Source organism: Drosophila bipectinata, chromosome 3L (assembly GCF_030179905.1).
Source record: "Drosophila bipectinata strain 14024-0381.07 chromosome 3L, DbipHiC1v2, whole genome shotgun sequence".
NCBI lineage: Eukaryota > Metazoa > Arthropoda > Insecta > Diptera > Drosophilidae > Drosophila > Drosophila bipectinata.
Window position 1 is genome coordinate 22,974,480 of NC_091738.1, and position 15,372 is coordinate 22,989,851.

A 15,372-nucleotide genomic window follows, 5' to 3' on the forward strand; every position below is an offset into this window, starting at 1 on the left:
TAGTGTAAGTCGGCGTCTCAAGTTGATATACCCTTGCAGTTAGATAACGATATATATCGCAAATATCGGAAATACATAGTTGACCGATCTTCATTATGATAACGATGATATTTTCATTATAAACCCAATTTTTTAGAATACAAAATTTAAAAAAAGATCGAATCTTCTATCTTTAAAAATACTAAAGTTGGGACATTTTCGATCGTTCAGGTTCTTTTTACCTATAGGATATAGTAGGACCTATATAGGATATAAGCCAACTATATATATATGCAAGGTCAATTGTCCTATATTTCCGATATATATCCTATCTTAACTTCAATGGTATATCAACTTCAACTATAAACTATATCAATTTAATAAATTCTCTATAAAAATATGTGAAATAAAATCTTTTATTGCATTTTGAATTTTTTGGTTGCGCTTGATCTGAAAAACTACTTATAATGCATAATTATTTAAAACATCTTATAATCGGGTTTCTTTATTCTTTAATTTTTTAGACGGGTCTCACACTTACTCCTGAAATGCTTCTTTCCACTTCGGAGTCATCCACGCATAGCGCCTCTGAAGTGGCTGGCCGGCTGCAGGTCGACGTGCGGACCGGGCTCAAATGGACGGAGGCAAAGTACCGGGCCAAGATCATCGGTCATAATGAGCTTTTGCTTCTTGAGGAAGACCCTACCTGGAAGAAGTACATTGAGCAGTTCAAGAATCCACTTATACTACTACTTTTAGGATCGGCGTTGGTGTCCGTAATCATGAAGCAGTTTGATGATGCCGTTAGCATAACCATCGCTATTCTCATAGTGGTCACAGTGGCTTTTATTCAGGAATACCGCTCCGAGAAAAGCCTAGAGGAGCTAAAGAAACTTGTTCCTCCTGAGTGCCATTGCCTTCGCGAAGGGAGGCTGGACACATTCCTGGCTCGCGAATTGGTTCCCGGCGATGTGGTGTACCTCAACGTAGGTGACCGTGTGCCTGCTGATGTTCGTCTTTTTGAAGCTGTGGACCTCTCTATTGATGAAAGCAGCTTTACAGGAGAGACTGAGCCCGCGCGAAAAATTACTGACGTTCTTCTGAATAACTCGAACGTAAAGGACCACAGCAACATGAAGAATATAGCGTTCATGGGGACGTTGGTGCGTTGCGGCAATGGTAAAGGCATTGTAGTTAGCACTGGAGAACGCAGTGAGTTTGGTGAGGTGTTTAAGATGATGCAGGCCGAAGAGGCTCCTAAGACGCCACTGCAGAAATCGATGGATATTCTTGGCGCTCAACTCAGCTTTTACTCCTTTCTCATTATTGGCGTCATCATGTTGCTTGGCTGGTTGCAGGGTAAGCCGCTCTCAGAGATGTTTAACATTAGTGTCTCTCTCGCGGTAGCAGCTATACCAGAGGGTCTGCCAATCGTTGTCACAGTAACGCTGGCGCTGGGCGTAATGAGGATGGCTAAGCAAAATGCAATTGTTAAAAAGCTACCCACCGTTGAAACTTTGGGTTGTGTCAACGTGATTTGCTCGGATAAAACTGGCACCCTCACTAAGAACGAGATGACTGCAACGATTATCATAACTTCAGACGGCTACATGGCCGATGTAACCGGAGCAGGCTATAACGACCAAGGAGAGATCCACATCCGGCATTGCAACAATGTGGAGATGGCCAAGACAAACATCACGAATCTTCTAGAGATAGGGGCTGTCTGCAACAACGCATATATTCAAAACGGAACGTTACTTGGTCAACCTACCGAAGGCGCTTTGGTGGCGGTGGCTATGAAAAATGGTATGTATGCCACAGCTGAGAACTATGTGCGCATCCAAGAGTACCCCTTCAGCTCAGAACAAAAAATGATGGCCGTTAAGTGTATCCAAAAATATAACAACAACAAGGAGGAGATATTCTTTGCTAAGGGAGCGCTTGAGACTCTGTTGCCCCAGTGCACCAAGTACCAGTTCGGCACTCAGACTGTGCCTTTGACCAAACAGAACGAAGCTGAATTTTTGGCCGAAGCCTATGAGATAGGTCGCAAAGGACTCCGCGTACTTGCACTTGCCAAAGGCCGGTCTATGCAGGACCTAATATACTGTGGTCTAGTCGGCATTACCGATCCACCCAGGCCGCTTGTTAGGGAATCCATTGAGATGCTGATGCAAAGCGGGGTGCGTGTAAAAATGGTCACGGGAGATGCACAGGAAACAGCCTTGGCTATTGGTAAGATACTAACTGTATAATTTTTAAAAAGTATAAATTTACATTTTTCCTATTAAATTTTTTTAAGTTAGATAATTAGCTGAATGCTTGCTATTTTGATTAATATACATATAAGGGAGTCCTTTAAAGGAACACTGAATAGGTTTGAAACTGAATAAATGGAATCTGAACTGAATATTTTAACTAAAACAAAGAAACCTTACCTTTATACCTTTTTCTTAAGAAAGGTATAAGATGAATTTGAAGCGTAAAAATATAATTTCAATCAAAGTAATATAATCTTTTTTTTGAAAGCAAATTGTACATATTTTAAAGGGAATGCTAACGTACTGATTCAGTATCAGTTTAGGAAAACAATATAAACCATAAGAAGTATACTTTATAAAACCAAGAATATACGGATTATTAAATGATACTTAACCAAAAAAAAAATGAATGAAGGTACCATTCGAAATAAAGATGAGGAAGCCTCGAAGGTTCTTTTTCTGAGTTAGGGTCTCAACCATTTCAAAGTTCAATGTTGGACAAATAGAAAAAAAAAATAGATTTGTTGAAATTTGTTGAATTGGTTGAAATCCACATACAAATTTCCCCCTATTGTATTTAGCATACATTCTGGCTGCTTCTTGAGTAACAATTAAATAACACATCCTTCACATCCCAAGCCAAAGGAATGGGATATTCATGAATGAATGGATTGAATTGATTCAATGCAAAAAAAAAATTCTTTCCAATTTCAATGGGTTGTTTTAATGCATTTCTCATTTTTGTACCTATCGGTGTATTTTAATTAAAAATATTTTCCATGTGTGTTTATCAACTTAAGATTTAACATCCAAGTATAATTAAAACAAGTTTTTTTTTTATAAAAAAAAGGTAAACAATCCTAAAAAAAAGATGGGACGGAAAACCATTTTTGTTTTAGTGAAATTATTACTTTATTTCGAATTTAGTGAAGGGGATCGTCCGTCTCCGCCAGAGGGACTTGAAAACTTTGAACGAGTTTGGTCGGAGACAAACTACCCCAGTTAAGTGTCACTCGTAGAGTATAAGGGTATATTGCAGTCGTGTGAGTGTATGTAACATAGAGAAGGAATCATCTCAGACCCCATGAAGTATATATATTCTTGATCAGCATCGTCATCCGAGTCGATATAGCCATGTCAGAAGCTATTAGAAATAGAGCTATAGGATTTGGCATGGAGAGTCCTACAATACCCACGCAGTTCAAGTTTGTTTGAAAATTTGGCCACGCCATCTCCCGTCCCCACAAATTGCGAATTTCTGTAGCGCCAGTACAGAAAGTTTTTTTGAAAAACTTTTCATGCCAACTATTTCTATAGTTAATATACCGTTCGATGTCTCTGGAAGTTATTAACTTTTTGTTAAAAAAAAGTGGCGTTCACTGCAGTATGAACGATAAGGAGAGCTCAACAATTTTTATAATGACTTTCGAAACCACTTAGAAAAGTTTTTTTTTACTATTCCCGGATGTCTACTTCGAGTTTTGACCATACATATATTAAATAAAAGTATTATAAATATAAAATATTAATTAATTATAAATATTAATAGTACTATAAATATAAAAATAAATTAAACTATATATTAACAAAATTACCATCTGAGCTTTCAAACAGGCGTGATTTTAAAATAAACTGCATTAAAATAAGAGAATGCAAAAAAACAATTGAAAGCTTTAAGCGAGTTGAAGCGATACAGTAGGTTGCAAACTGCTCTCTCGCTTTGCATGATTATATTACTTTCTTTTAAAAAAAATGGCAAAAAAAAGTCCCAAGTTTCTATCTTCAAAAACGATCGAAGTCGTGCAGTTTTATCCCCGCCAAAAATGAATTTTCTAGAGTCTAGCATTGATCCCGGTCATGCCGACTCAGACTGCGTGAATAAAGGATGTGTGAAAAATTGTTTGGCCAAGCGTCTTATATTTTATATAGATTTTATATTTACAAAACAATTAGCTAATCCGGAAGATTTTTAGAGGAGTTACAGATTTTTAATTCGATTGTTTCTGTAGTTGGTTTCACACTGTGAAATTCACAGCACACTAAATTTTGAAAAATTTAAATTAAATTCTGCACCTTGAAAGTTTTGTTGGATAAACAATTAATTTTATTGAAAGACAGGTTGTGTGTGGAAGAAAATGAAGGAAAAAGTATGATATTGTCGGATAACTCGACTTCAGATGCCCATGTTTACTTGTTCTTGGTCCTTGGTAATATAATAAAATTACAATTTATTTTCAGCGAATCTCATCGGCATCGACACCATACACCATCAGACTTTATCGGGCCAAGAAATAGACCAAATGAACGAGCACCAGCTGGACAAGGTGGCCAACAACGTAAGCGTATTCTACCGTGTCTCCCCTCGCCACAAACTGGAGATAGTCAAGTCTCTGCAGCGCACTGGAAATATAGTCGGCATGACAGGAGACGGCGTCAACGATGGCGTTGCTCTAAAAAAAGCAGATATTGGTATTGCAATGGGAAAGAACGGTACAGATGTGTGCAAGGAAGCAGCCGACATGATTCTGGTCAACGACGATTTCCACACAATTATGTGAGTACATGTTTGTCATTAGAACATAAGCGGTGTGCAAAAGGTGACCCATAACCCATAATAAAATTCTTTGTTTGCAGTGCTGCCATTGAGGAAGGGAAGGGCATATTCTACAATATTCGTAATTTTGTGCGCTTTCAACTTAGTACTTCAATCGCTGCTCTGGCCCTCATCGCGCTCGCCACGCTCATGGATATTGCTAATCCACTTAACGCTATGCAAATTCTATGGATTAATATTATTATGGACGGGCCACCTGCACAGTCCCTGGGAGTAGAACCAGTTGATCATGACGTACTGAAGCAGAAGCCGCGTAATGTGAAGCAACCGATGATCACGAAGGGTGTTGTGGCCAATGTTCTCCTTAGCGCCAGTATCATAGTACTAGGAACCTTATGGGTGTTTCAGCGCGAAATGGCTGATGGAACGCTAGGAAAAACAAAGCGGGATACGACCATGACCTTCACATGCTTTGTGTTTTTCGATATGTTTAACGCCTTGTCATGTCGCTCACAGACCAAAAGCGTATTTACCATAGGTCTGACTACTAATCGCATGTTTCTGTTGGCTGTTGCTTTCTCTATCGTAGGCCAAATGCTTGTCGTATATTTTCCGCCACTGCAAATGGTCTTTCAGACGGAAGCTTTAACTCCATTCGACATTTTTTTCCTGGTCTCGCTGACGTCGTCTGTGCTAATTGTGTCGGAGGTTAAGAAGTGGTTTGAACGCACAATGGAGCGAAAGATGTATAGCACTCGCTCCGACCTGGACTTTGTATGACATAAAGCAAGCGCTAGAGATGAGTCGCATCCCAAAGCCGAGTAAATGAAACAATTTAACCACAAAAATTAAAACAAAACTATGCCAAACAAAGCGAGGAGCATTGCGAAAGATTGTAGATAAGAATTAGAAAACGAAGAGCAGCGAAGTGTGTTTATTTTTTACATTTGGCCCTAAAAGTTTGAACAAAATTTCAATTTTTGGTCCAATATATTGAATCCAGATGGACAAATTTGACGTAAGCTTAAGGGTTTGTTCTTTGCTCTCTTTAGTTTTTGTTAGATTATAGTATTATTGTTTACGACATTCAAAACTATGTGTGTTAATTTTTAGTTGTAATTTATTATGTGTATTGTATGTAAGTAGACAATTTGTGAGCTGACTTATGCTTATTTTGTAGGGTTTTTTTAATTTATTACCAGTTTAAGTTTATAAATGAAATACAATTTGAAAATCTATTCGTTTCTGTATGTCAGCAAATTTATTAAATTATGCTTTCTTTTAATTTTTTGTTTTTTAGTTTTGCAATTTATGCAAGCTAAGTCAATAAAAGTGTTTAGAATGCGTTTAGATGTTTGTGATATTATTTTAAGCAAATATGCAAAAATAGCCCGCAGCCCGCGAGTTAACCAACTTGTGACATACAATTTTGTTAGTTTTGGGCAATAAAATCATACTCTGTAAAATATTGCAAAACAACCTTTAATTTGTTCAATTTATGTTCACAAAATTTTCACAGCCGCAATTATATCTGAAAATAAATGAACTGTACCTATTTGTTTAAAAAATCTGTATAAATTTCAGTAAAAAAAAAAAAACTGCTGCTAAGGTCGTGAAGTCGTCCCAGAGAGTAAAACTGTAAATCTAATGCATGTGAGAAGCTGAAAGATAGGCAAGGCTTGGAAACGGTAATTTGGTAACTTTGTTTAATAATTTATTCGGTATTTGGAGAAATAAATTTTCGCAAATCGAAACTCTAGCGTCAAAAAGATTGGTAAATAAAAAATGAAAATGTAATGTTAAAATTTTAATAATAGTTTTTTCAGATATTTATTTTTATATACTTTGAACCGTAAAAAAACTATTGCAAAAATTCCAACGGATCGAAATATTTAAATATTTTTGTTTAAGTTAAAAGATTTAACAGGATAATGTATAAGAAACATTCTCATTCTTTTCGAATTTAATTGAAATTAGAAGCAAGAAAATATAAAGATGTAAGACATCAACGCGTTTATTTAGTTATTAGATAAAAAAAATAGCTCAATATCTCATATAAAATTAATAAAAAGAGAGCAATTCAAATGAATATTAATGAATTTACCACAGGCTGGCAAAACGGATCATATTATACTTCACACATAATTTTACCCATTTCCACAACGTATCATATTTTACAATAAGTTTTATTCGGAACAATGGTTCAGGGAGTCCAAGGGTATGGATAAGGAGTGAAGTATTTTGCCGTTATCTTGTGTAATCAAAGCAGCACATGTGTAGCACATGGTAAACTACCGAAATACCATAACATTCGATTCATATCATAAAATCTCAGAAAAACCTTACCCATCAATGGCGCTGCCACATATAATCATACATGAATAGTTAAAATCTAACTGACACACGAGATGCATATCGGTTCGTAAAACGCAAAGTCCTTCTTAAACCTCACTTGCCATTAACATATAACGCCTTCGGCCACTCGAGCTCAACTGGAACCTTTTTTAAATTTTTTTTGGGTATTCCGCATTAAATCATTTTTAAGATTCTTATAGCTATAGATATTATCCATATTAATGGACCAATAAAAAAAATTTGAAACATTTTTCGCATACGATATCACGCTAAGCTCTTATCACATACGCACTCCATATATCATGGCAAGAAAAAAAAAGTAAAATTAAAAAATATTTTAAAAACAAAAAAAAACTTAAATGTAACCCGATGTATACAAAAAGAAAATAAATAGGGGCGTATCCTAACAGTGATGATACACAAAATTTACACAACAATAAAAATTTGTATCTATTTTCGTGTAAAATTTGTTTTCTTTAAAAAAAGTAAAAAAAATTAATGTGTATCTTATGAATTTAAATCAGATCAGCAAAAAACCGTAAAACCATATTGATCATATAAACGAAATTATTTTTATATCCACCGAACAGAATAACCACGCACTAAATACTTTTTTTTAGTTTGGATACGTCATAGCAATTATAAGAATATAACTAGGCACATTTACTTATCTCATCCCAATGGTAACAATAATTAGAAAATAAGTGTAGTAGTTAAAGATTAATTGAAAAATTATTTTTGCGGCATTCATAAATATTTTACTGAATGCATTAACTAAACAAATATTTATTCACACCAGGTATAAAATACATTCTTGTATCACAAAATATTTGTAAAAGCAAAGATAAACTTCAAATCTGAAACTAAAGTCCCAAAATTAAATTAAATAAATATTAAAAAATAAACGCATTCGTATTGTCTGTTTATACATAATGAGAGCAACATTTCCCAAATATATATGTTGTATGTGTATAAATGTCTAATCAAGTTGGCTATAAAAAGTAGCACAATTATAACGGATGTTAGATTACGTTGCCACTAATTCTTCACCTACGAAATTTTAAGTAAAACAAAATGTACAAACAGACGAAAATCCAAACAGTGTCATACAAACCTTATTTGAAAGAAGCTTTTTCTAAAAAAATTACTATTACTATCTGTGCTATTAAATATAAGCTTAAATAATACATCTAAAAACCTAAAATGGCAGACATTTTTGTTTTACAATTTTCCTTGACTGTATTAATTTATTTAAAAACCTGTCGAAAAAAAACGCGCACATTTATTTACACACGTTAAATATTTTGGTGAATTGGAAAGACACATTAAGTCTGCAAATTTAAATAATAAATAACTATAAAGTATCATTAATTAGTAGGTAAAATATTATAACTAATATTTATCTTCAGAAACCCAAAAAAAATATTTACTAAATAAAATTAAAATTACTTTATGTAGTGCATATTTATTGACAATTTTAACTTGGTTATGGTTTCTGGAACTATTTTTTGAGAATTTGGGTGTTACCACTAGAATTCAGAATAAACTGTGAAAGAATGACTGATGTCCGATGTTTAAATTAATAATTAAATGAATCAGTTTTAACCAATTTTTTTTTTCTTGTGATACCGCAAAGGTCTTCCTATATACTTGAGTGTCTATATGTCTAGTTCGCGTGGAGCGATCTCCGTGAGATCTGTTAGGTCCGTAAGTGTTGCTGCATCCAGGAATGGCCTTATTTGCTAGACTGCAGTCCTGCCTATTAAGGAAGATAAGCTTCATTAGCGGATGGGCCAAATCATGCGCGAGATCTTGCAGTTCTGGAGATTTCTACATATCCTCAGTCCTACCAGGTTATAGTATTCCCTGCATTTTAGCCTACAAGTTGCTAAGGGGATTCCTACTTGTTCTTTCTCCGGGAAGAGAGGTTTATAATACCCGCCCTTGCTAATTCGTAAGCGGCTTCATTTCCCTCGTGGTCCCTATGACCGGGATCCTACATTAAAAGAAAATCATGCTGCTCCGCCATTTCGTTGAGAGATTTGCGACTGTCATTTACAGTGATTCCAAAAAAGCTGCGACTTCAGCTAGCTATGAAGTCTGAAGGACTCATTTAGACAAAGAAACCGCATCCCACCTAGCCAATCAGCTTCGGGCCAACCCCCCTCCCTACCTTAAACAGCCCACCAGACCACTACCCCATAGAATGGGATAGGTCTAATGACCAGTGTGTATAGACATCTTATTTGGATTTTTGGATTTAAAGCCCAATGGTCTTACTACAGGTATAGAGCACGTTAGCCGCTTTGTTTTCTCTATGCATGATGTTAAGCTTGCAGTCCAGTTTCCTGTCTAGCGTAATTTCTAGGTATTTAGCGTTACCACTAAGAGTAAGAGTTTCCCCTAAAAGCTTTGGGAATCTTAAACTTTATATATAGTTTATACTATACTAGTGAATAGGAAAAGTTCTTGGATGGATTAACTCCTGGCCCGTTCTTATCTGCCCATGCTTATAGAACACTAAGTTTGTCCGGATTGGGCGGGGAAGATGCCATCTGAGCCTGGAGATTTAAAGGGCTTTTTACTTATTACTTAGGTATTCCTATAGGTATTCGAGTGGACTCGAGTCCACTCGCTCCGCCTATCCTCCTGTGAGCATCTTGGAAAGTCTGCGTTGGTGAGAGCTCCTAGGATTCCTTGCTGGACATGGTCCAGCTGCATTTGGTGCAATGGTATGCAGGGTAAAGGTGCAAGAGTTAGCGAGGATCTTCCTAAGACAGGAGGCCTTCGAGGTCCCCTGAATGCTTCAGCAGAAACTGGTCCAGGCATTCCTTCTTGCCCTACGTTTTTAAGCCTCCCAAGCTTCTTCTGATGCCACCTTATTGTGGTTGAAGGTTTATCTGCAGGATTGTTAAAGTCATCCCTGAGATTCTACACCTCAGAAATCTCTGTTTATATCTCGGAGCTCCTCTATTCTGACGCCTCTAAGAGCTTTTGCCTTTTGGGGAGTGTCGGGTTACACAACTTTAGTACTGCCAGGGTGGTGTTAGGGTCGACTGGGTTTTCTGTAAGCCCTACGCGGGCCTTTGGGATTTCGTCCCAGTCAACCGCCTTCAGCTTTGCTCCCGGGTAAACCTCTTCCTCTCTCCCGGGTAAACCAAGCGTGGTGTTCGTACGCTTGTTCGTACCCTACAGAACCGGCAACTTGCAACGCTATCGCCTTTAAGCTACCAGCCTGCATTCCGGTGGTGGACCTACGCTTCCCCTCCATGAAGCGCCCGTGCATCTCGTTTACGTCCTTTGGGGTCTTTAAGGTCTTTGGGGAACATCCTTGGACCCCCTCTTACTAAAATACTAAAATGAGTTCGGTTTCAAAACTGTTTAATTTTCATAAAATTCTTTAAAACGAAAGATACGTGAAAATCTTAAATCTATTTAAAAATACTTATCAACGCACTGCACGCTGACCTGCTTTCTTAAGTGCGATAAGCGCACCACTTCTGTTTTTTTTTAGGCTGCAGGCGACCGGTTTTAGACCATGCTCTTCATCTCGTATTTCCATGGGACCGATCCCTTGAAACTTTATCTTTGGAATTTTTATTGTGTTCAATGCTTGAAAAATTTGTGAAGGGCCACAAAAAATGTGTAAATTTTATGCTTTTTGGATTAACATTTATTTAAATAAATTTGATTTATCCTTAACTTTTCTTTGATTTAAATTTAATCCTTTGATTTTTTAAACTTACTGGACTGTATGTCCATTTTTTTCTTGTATTTTTTCAATACATTTTTTCAATAATTAGTATAATTTTCAATATCTGTATTATTTTATTTAAATTTGTATATTTTATTTAGGTCGCGATCTTTTTTTCGAGCCGCCTACTCCTGCCGGCATTTTTGGCTCTAGCCTCACTCCTACCGTTGCCGGTTGAAAATCGTGCAAGATTTCCATTGCCCATCTTATGATCACGGCTTGGTTCGGAAAGGATCCCGCCGCAGGGTTTGCTCTCATCAATATGAAGACTGCTCTCCTCCTATTCTTATAGAAGCCTTTGCGCTGTGTTGAGTGAGACGCTGACACAGTGAGTGAGACCATGGTTTGCCTTTCGGACCCCGCCGGTTGGTGTAGATTTTGACTTTGAGGTCTCACTCCCCATGCCGATCAGTGGTCCCATAAGGCTCCGCTTTGAAGGAAGACGATTTAGCATCATCCCCTATACCAACGCGTTCCGCCACCGTGTGTTTTCCCTTTAGGACGAGATTCGGCATCCAAGCAACTCTTTTGCCTTTGAGAGCCTTGGAGTTAGACGGATTATTGATCCCAGTTCCGGACTTTTTAAGAGAGTTCCGATCTCCACTTTTGTTTCTACTATACAACTTTTTAGTTAAATTTGCTGAATTCATATTTTGGGCCCGCGAGTAGGCGGGAAGTGTTTCGTTTATCATGACACCCCGCTTGTCACAACAAGCCTGATTGAAACTGGAGGGTCGGCCGGTCCCCTTAAGTTCGCAAATCAACTTTCGGGCCTCTCCTCCGACACACATCCTTCGGCATTTGCTGTTCCTCCTTGTATTGGGGTAATTTGAAAAAGGAAGTGTTCTTCTCCCGTCCCGACTACGATTAGCCAGCATTCTCGGCAGAGACATGACCGTACCGGGACCTGTTTCCAGCCGCCCTTGCGAAAAAAACGATCCAATACCATCTGCGGCACCTGGTCAAAAACGAAACAAACTAGAACATTTTAATTATATTGGTTTAATTGCTACGATGCGCAAAATAGTGTACAGTTTTATTATTTTAGTTCTTTTATTGTAGTACATATTATAAATGTATATTAATTTATAATGTGTACATTAAATAAATGTACATATATTAATTTGTAATGAGTACAATAAAATAACTGTCTTAAATATATGTCAGTTACATTTATCCTCATATCCCTCCTGGGCAGCTAAAGAAAAAACCCTTCGGCTCTACCTCAAAGGTTGTGTGGAAAAGAATTTGAGCTTTTGGTAAATTTATTTTTAAATTTAGTTTAAATGATTATGATTATATACTAAAGGTAAAACCCCCCTAAGATCAACCAGATGACTCCACGCTATTTGAAATGCTGGATGCTCTGCCGATGCTGCCATGTTTGCCTCCGGATTCGACAATGACCGTGTTTCCCTCCCGCAACTAGAAACTCACACGAGCATCAGAATTATGAGAAGCTGGTGCGCCAAAAAAATGCCGGACCCATTTCTTTTCAATTGTTATTGGAAAACGTAAGTCCATCAATAAGCGCTCGTTCTGGAAATTTGCAAGAGGTAGGTTTAATCCTTAAGAAATTTGGTAGGTTTAACCGTAATAATACGACATGTTAAATTTCATAAGGACCGGCCGACTATATCCTACACTCAAAAAAAAATTAACCCTAAGATTTAGAAATTCGCCCTATTTTTGTCTTCAACGGCACCGCACCATAAAATTTAGGGTAAATTTTTCTAAAATTAATGGCATTTCCTTTCTAAAATATAAGGAAAATTGCCCTAAAAATAAGAAAAAAATTTCTAAAAAATAGAAAAAAATTTCTTAAATTTAGGGTAAATTTTTCTAAAATTAATGGCGTTTCCTTTCTAAAATCTAAGGCCAATTTCCCTAAAAATAAGAAAAAAATTTCTAAAAAATAGAAAAAAATTTCTTAAATTTAGGGTTTGTTTTTCTAGGTTTTAGAAAGTACTTTTCTAAAACTAAGGAAAAAATGTCTTGATTTTATGGCGATTTTTTCTAAGCCCCAGGGCAAGGCGCCCTAAAATTAAGATAACCCTTTCTACAATATATACAAATATTTCTTAAATTAAAGGTGACCTTTTCTAAATTCTAGAAATTTTATTTCTACATTTTACATTACATATTACATCATACATTTACATATTTTTACATTATTTTTACATTTACATTTGTTTTCTTTAATAGCTCTCTTCAGTTCTTACTTTCACAGAACATTTTATTTATGGTATATAATAAATTTGACCCTCGAATCTTGAATTGTATACTTGACTTTTAAAATTCCAGTAGCACCATGTTTTCCCCTTTTGGTGGGGACTAGAATAGCGTGAATCATGTGCGTCCTTTTTATCTGTGGAAAATAACGTCAATTAATATTGCGATATAAATATATTAATATACTATTTAATTGTGAATGTTTTAAAACATCTTTTAAGGTAGTGTAATTATTGCCTTTTTACCTTCGCTTTGTTGAGGGAATGTTTTTAGTACGATAAAACTCTGGACTTCCTTTTAACGAAATGAGAGAAAAAATTGCCACAATCTAAGAATTTATTCAATAAATGCATTAAATAAAACAAAATTAATGTATAAAAAATATTACCAATTTGTCTTCACAACTCTGCTTAAGAATGGGCAATTCCTCCTAAGCTAAGTGTAGCTACACTTGTATCGTCCTAGAAAAAGAAACTTTTGCGCCACTCAAAAGTAAGATCAAATTTTGCGTTTGCAAGGCTAAGCTTCACCTCTTCACTATTGAACATCAGCCATATTACCTGAAAATGTATTTGGGAAATTATTTTTAACCTTTGAAGTGGGGCGTAATTTACCAGTTGATAACTTTTTCTCCTTAGCCTTCAAATGATAAATTTTGCCATATGCAGCAGACCTTCTGGCTTTTTTCCGATGTTAAGATCTATCATGTCTTTCCACAATTAGCTCTAGATTAATTTAATTAGTAATTAAATTAAATTACTTATGAAATTAGTAACGTTTTTAGTAACTTACCAGCGAAAAAAAAGAAAAGGCTTCTCAGTTTATCTTTTTCAGCAAGGAATCAATTAGCACTTTTTAAATAAACTTTTTAATAAACTTGTAATGTCAACATCTTAGAGATAGTTTAAATATCGTTACATTATTTCTTAACATGATTTTTTGTATTTAACATGTTAAAACTTTATACATAAAATATAATATAGATCAGTCTGCATTTATCTGCCCGTGCTCTGCCACACACACAGTATAAGTGTGTGAAACGTCATGACGCGTCATGCTTAGAGCCTACTTTCTGCTTTCTGCTATACTAATACTAATGCGTTAAAATCATATCGCATGTATTGGGTATGTATTGTATGTATTGTATTATGTATATATGTATGTATTGGGTGCCGACCACGGACAGAGATAAAATATAAAAAAAATTCTATATTAATCAAAATATTTCTATTTTCTAGGGTTACTTAAATTAAAGGGTAACACCGTGCATTTTTAGAAAGGGATTTCTATATTGTAGAAACAGTTTTCTATTTTTTAGGGCTAGTAACTTTTTTAGAAACAAATTTCTATATTGTAGAAACAGTTTTCTATTTTTTAGGGCTAGTAACTTTTTTAGAAACAAATTTCTATATTGTAGAAACAGTTTTCTATTTTTTAGGGTTAGTATCTTTTTAAGAAAAGGATTTCTATATTGTAGAAACAGTTTTCTATTTTTTAGGGTTAGTAAATTTTATGGTGAGCCTTTCTATTATTAAGAAAATATTTCCTGAAAATAAGTCATAATTTGCCTTAATTATAGAAAAGTTTTCTTGATTTTAGGGCGATTTTAGTTTATGGCGACTATTTCTATATTTGAGAAAAACTTCTTTGATTTAAGAAATTTTTCTTGTTTTCAGAAAATTTTTTCTAGAAACTAGAAATTTTTTCTTGTATTTAGAAACAATTAAGTTTTATGGCGAATTTCTAAATTTAAGGGTAAATTTTATTTTGAGTGTATAGCTGCCATATAACTGAACAATCGTAAATGACCCAACTTTCGTGGAACTTCCTACAGATTCTATTTTTGTTTAGTTGACCCAATGTCATAAAGATCGGCCGACTATATCTTATAGCTGCCATATAACTGAACGATCGGAAATGGTTTTTGGTAGATACCAACTTGGTGTTCTTGGAGATAGAAGTTTGAGGCTTTTTTTAGATTTTTTTTTGTAATGAATAGGTTATATTGCCGGACGAGGCACATAATCCAGAACTTTTCACAGGGACTACTCGAAGATTGTTATAATTCAGATTATCGTCTTCAAATAATAATTACAACGTTGTTTTCGTCTAATTAACCACTTAATTTTATTTAGTGTCCCTGTCGATAGCTTCACACTCTTTGGACTCTCCAACGGTAGCTCCGATGGCATCTGAGCGTACCACGTGCTGTGGAACAAATCAAAAAACCAAAT

The 15,372-nt window shown here is 35.6% G+C and overlaps 1 protein-coding gene and 1 long non-coding RNA gene across 6 annotated transcripts in view; one reads left to right on the top strand and one right to left on the bottom strand.

Moving 5' to 3' along the window:
• The window catches only part of SPoCk (secretory pathway calcium atpase), a 29,345-nt gene extending 20,740 nt beyond the window's left edge, over window positions 1-8,605 (top strand). For 4 of the 5 annotated variants that reach the window (XM_017237735.3, XM_070279346.1, XM_017237737.3 and 1 more), the window contains exons 2-4: window positions 504-2,217; window positions 4,482-4,797; window positions 4,878-8,605. In XM_017237735.3, coding sequence (XP_017093224.2) covers window positions 504-2,217; window positions 4,482-4,797; window positions 4,878-5,577 — 2,730 coding nt within the window. In that variant the 3' untranslated portion in view covers window positions 5,578-8,605. The remainder of the gene's footprint in view (window positions 1-503; window positions 2,218-4,481; window positions 4,798-4,877) is intronic. The other variant, XR_011442582.1, reaches the window with a different exon arrangement.
• Window positions 8,606-13,013: 4,408 nt separating this feature from the next.
• LOC122322324 (uncharacterized) lies at window positions 13,014-14,157 on the bottom strand. The gene is made up of 5 exons (XR_006246524.2): window positions 13,931-14,157; window positions 13,753-13,863; window positions 13,527-13,698; window positions 13,384-13,466; window positions 13,014-13,274 (listed from the first exon to the last, which is right to left on the bottom strand). It is a non-coding gene; the product is annotated as an uncharacterized lncRNA (long non-coding RNA).
• Window positions 14,158-15,372: the final 1,215 nt, after the last annotated feature.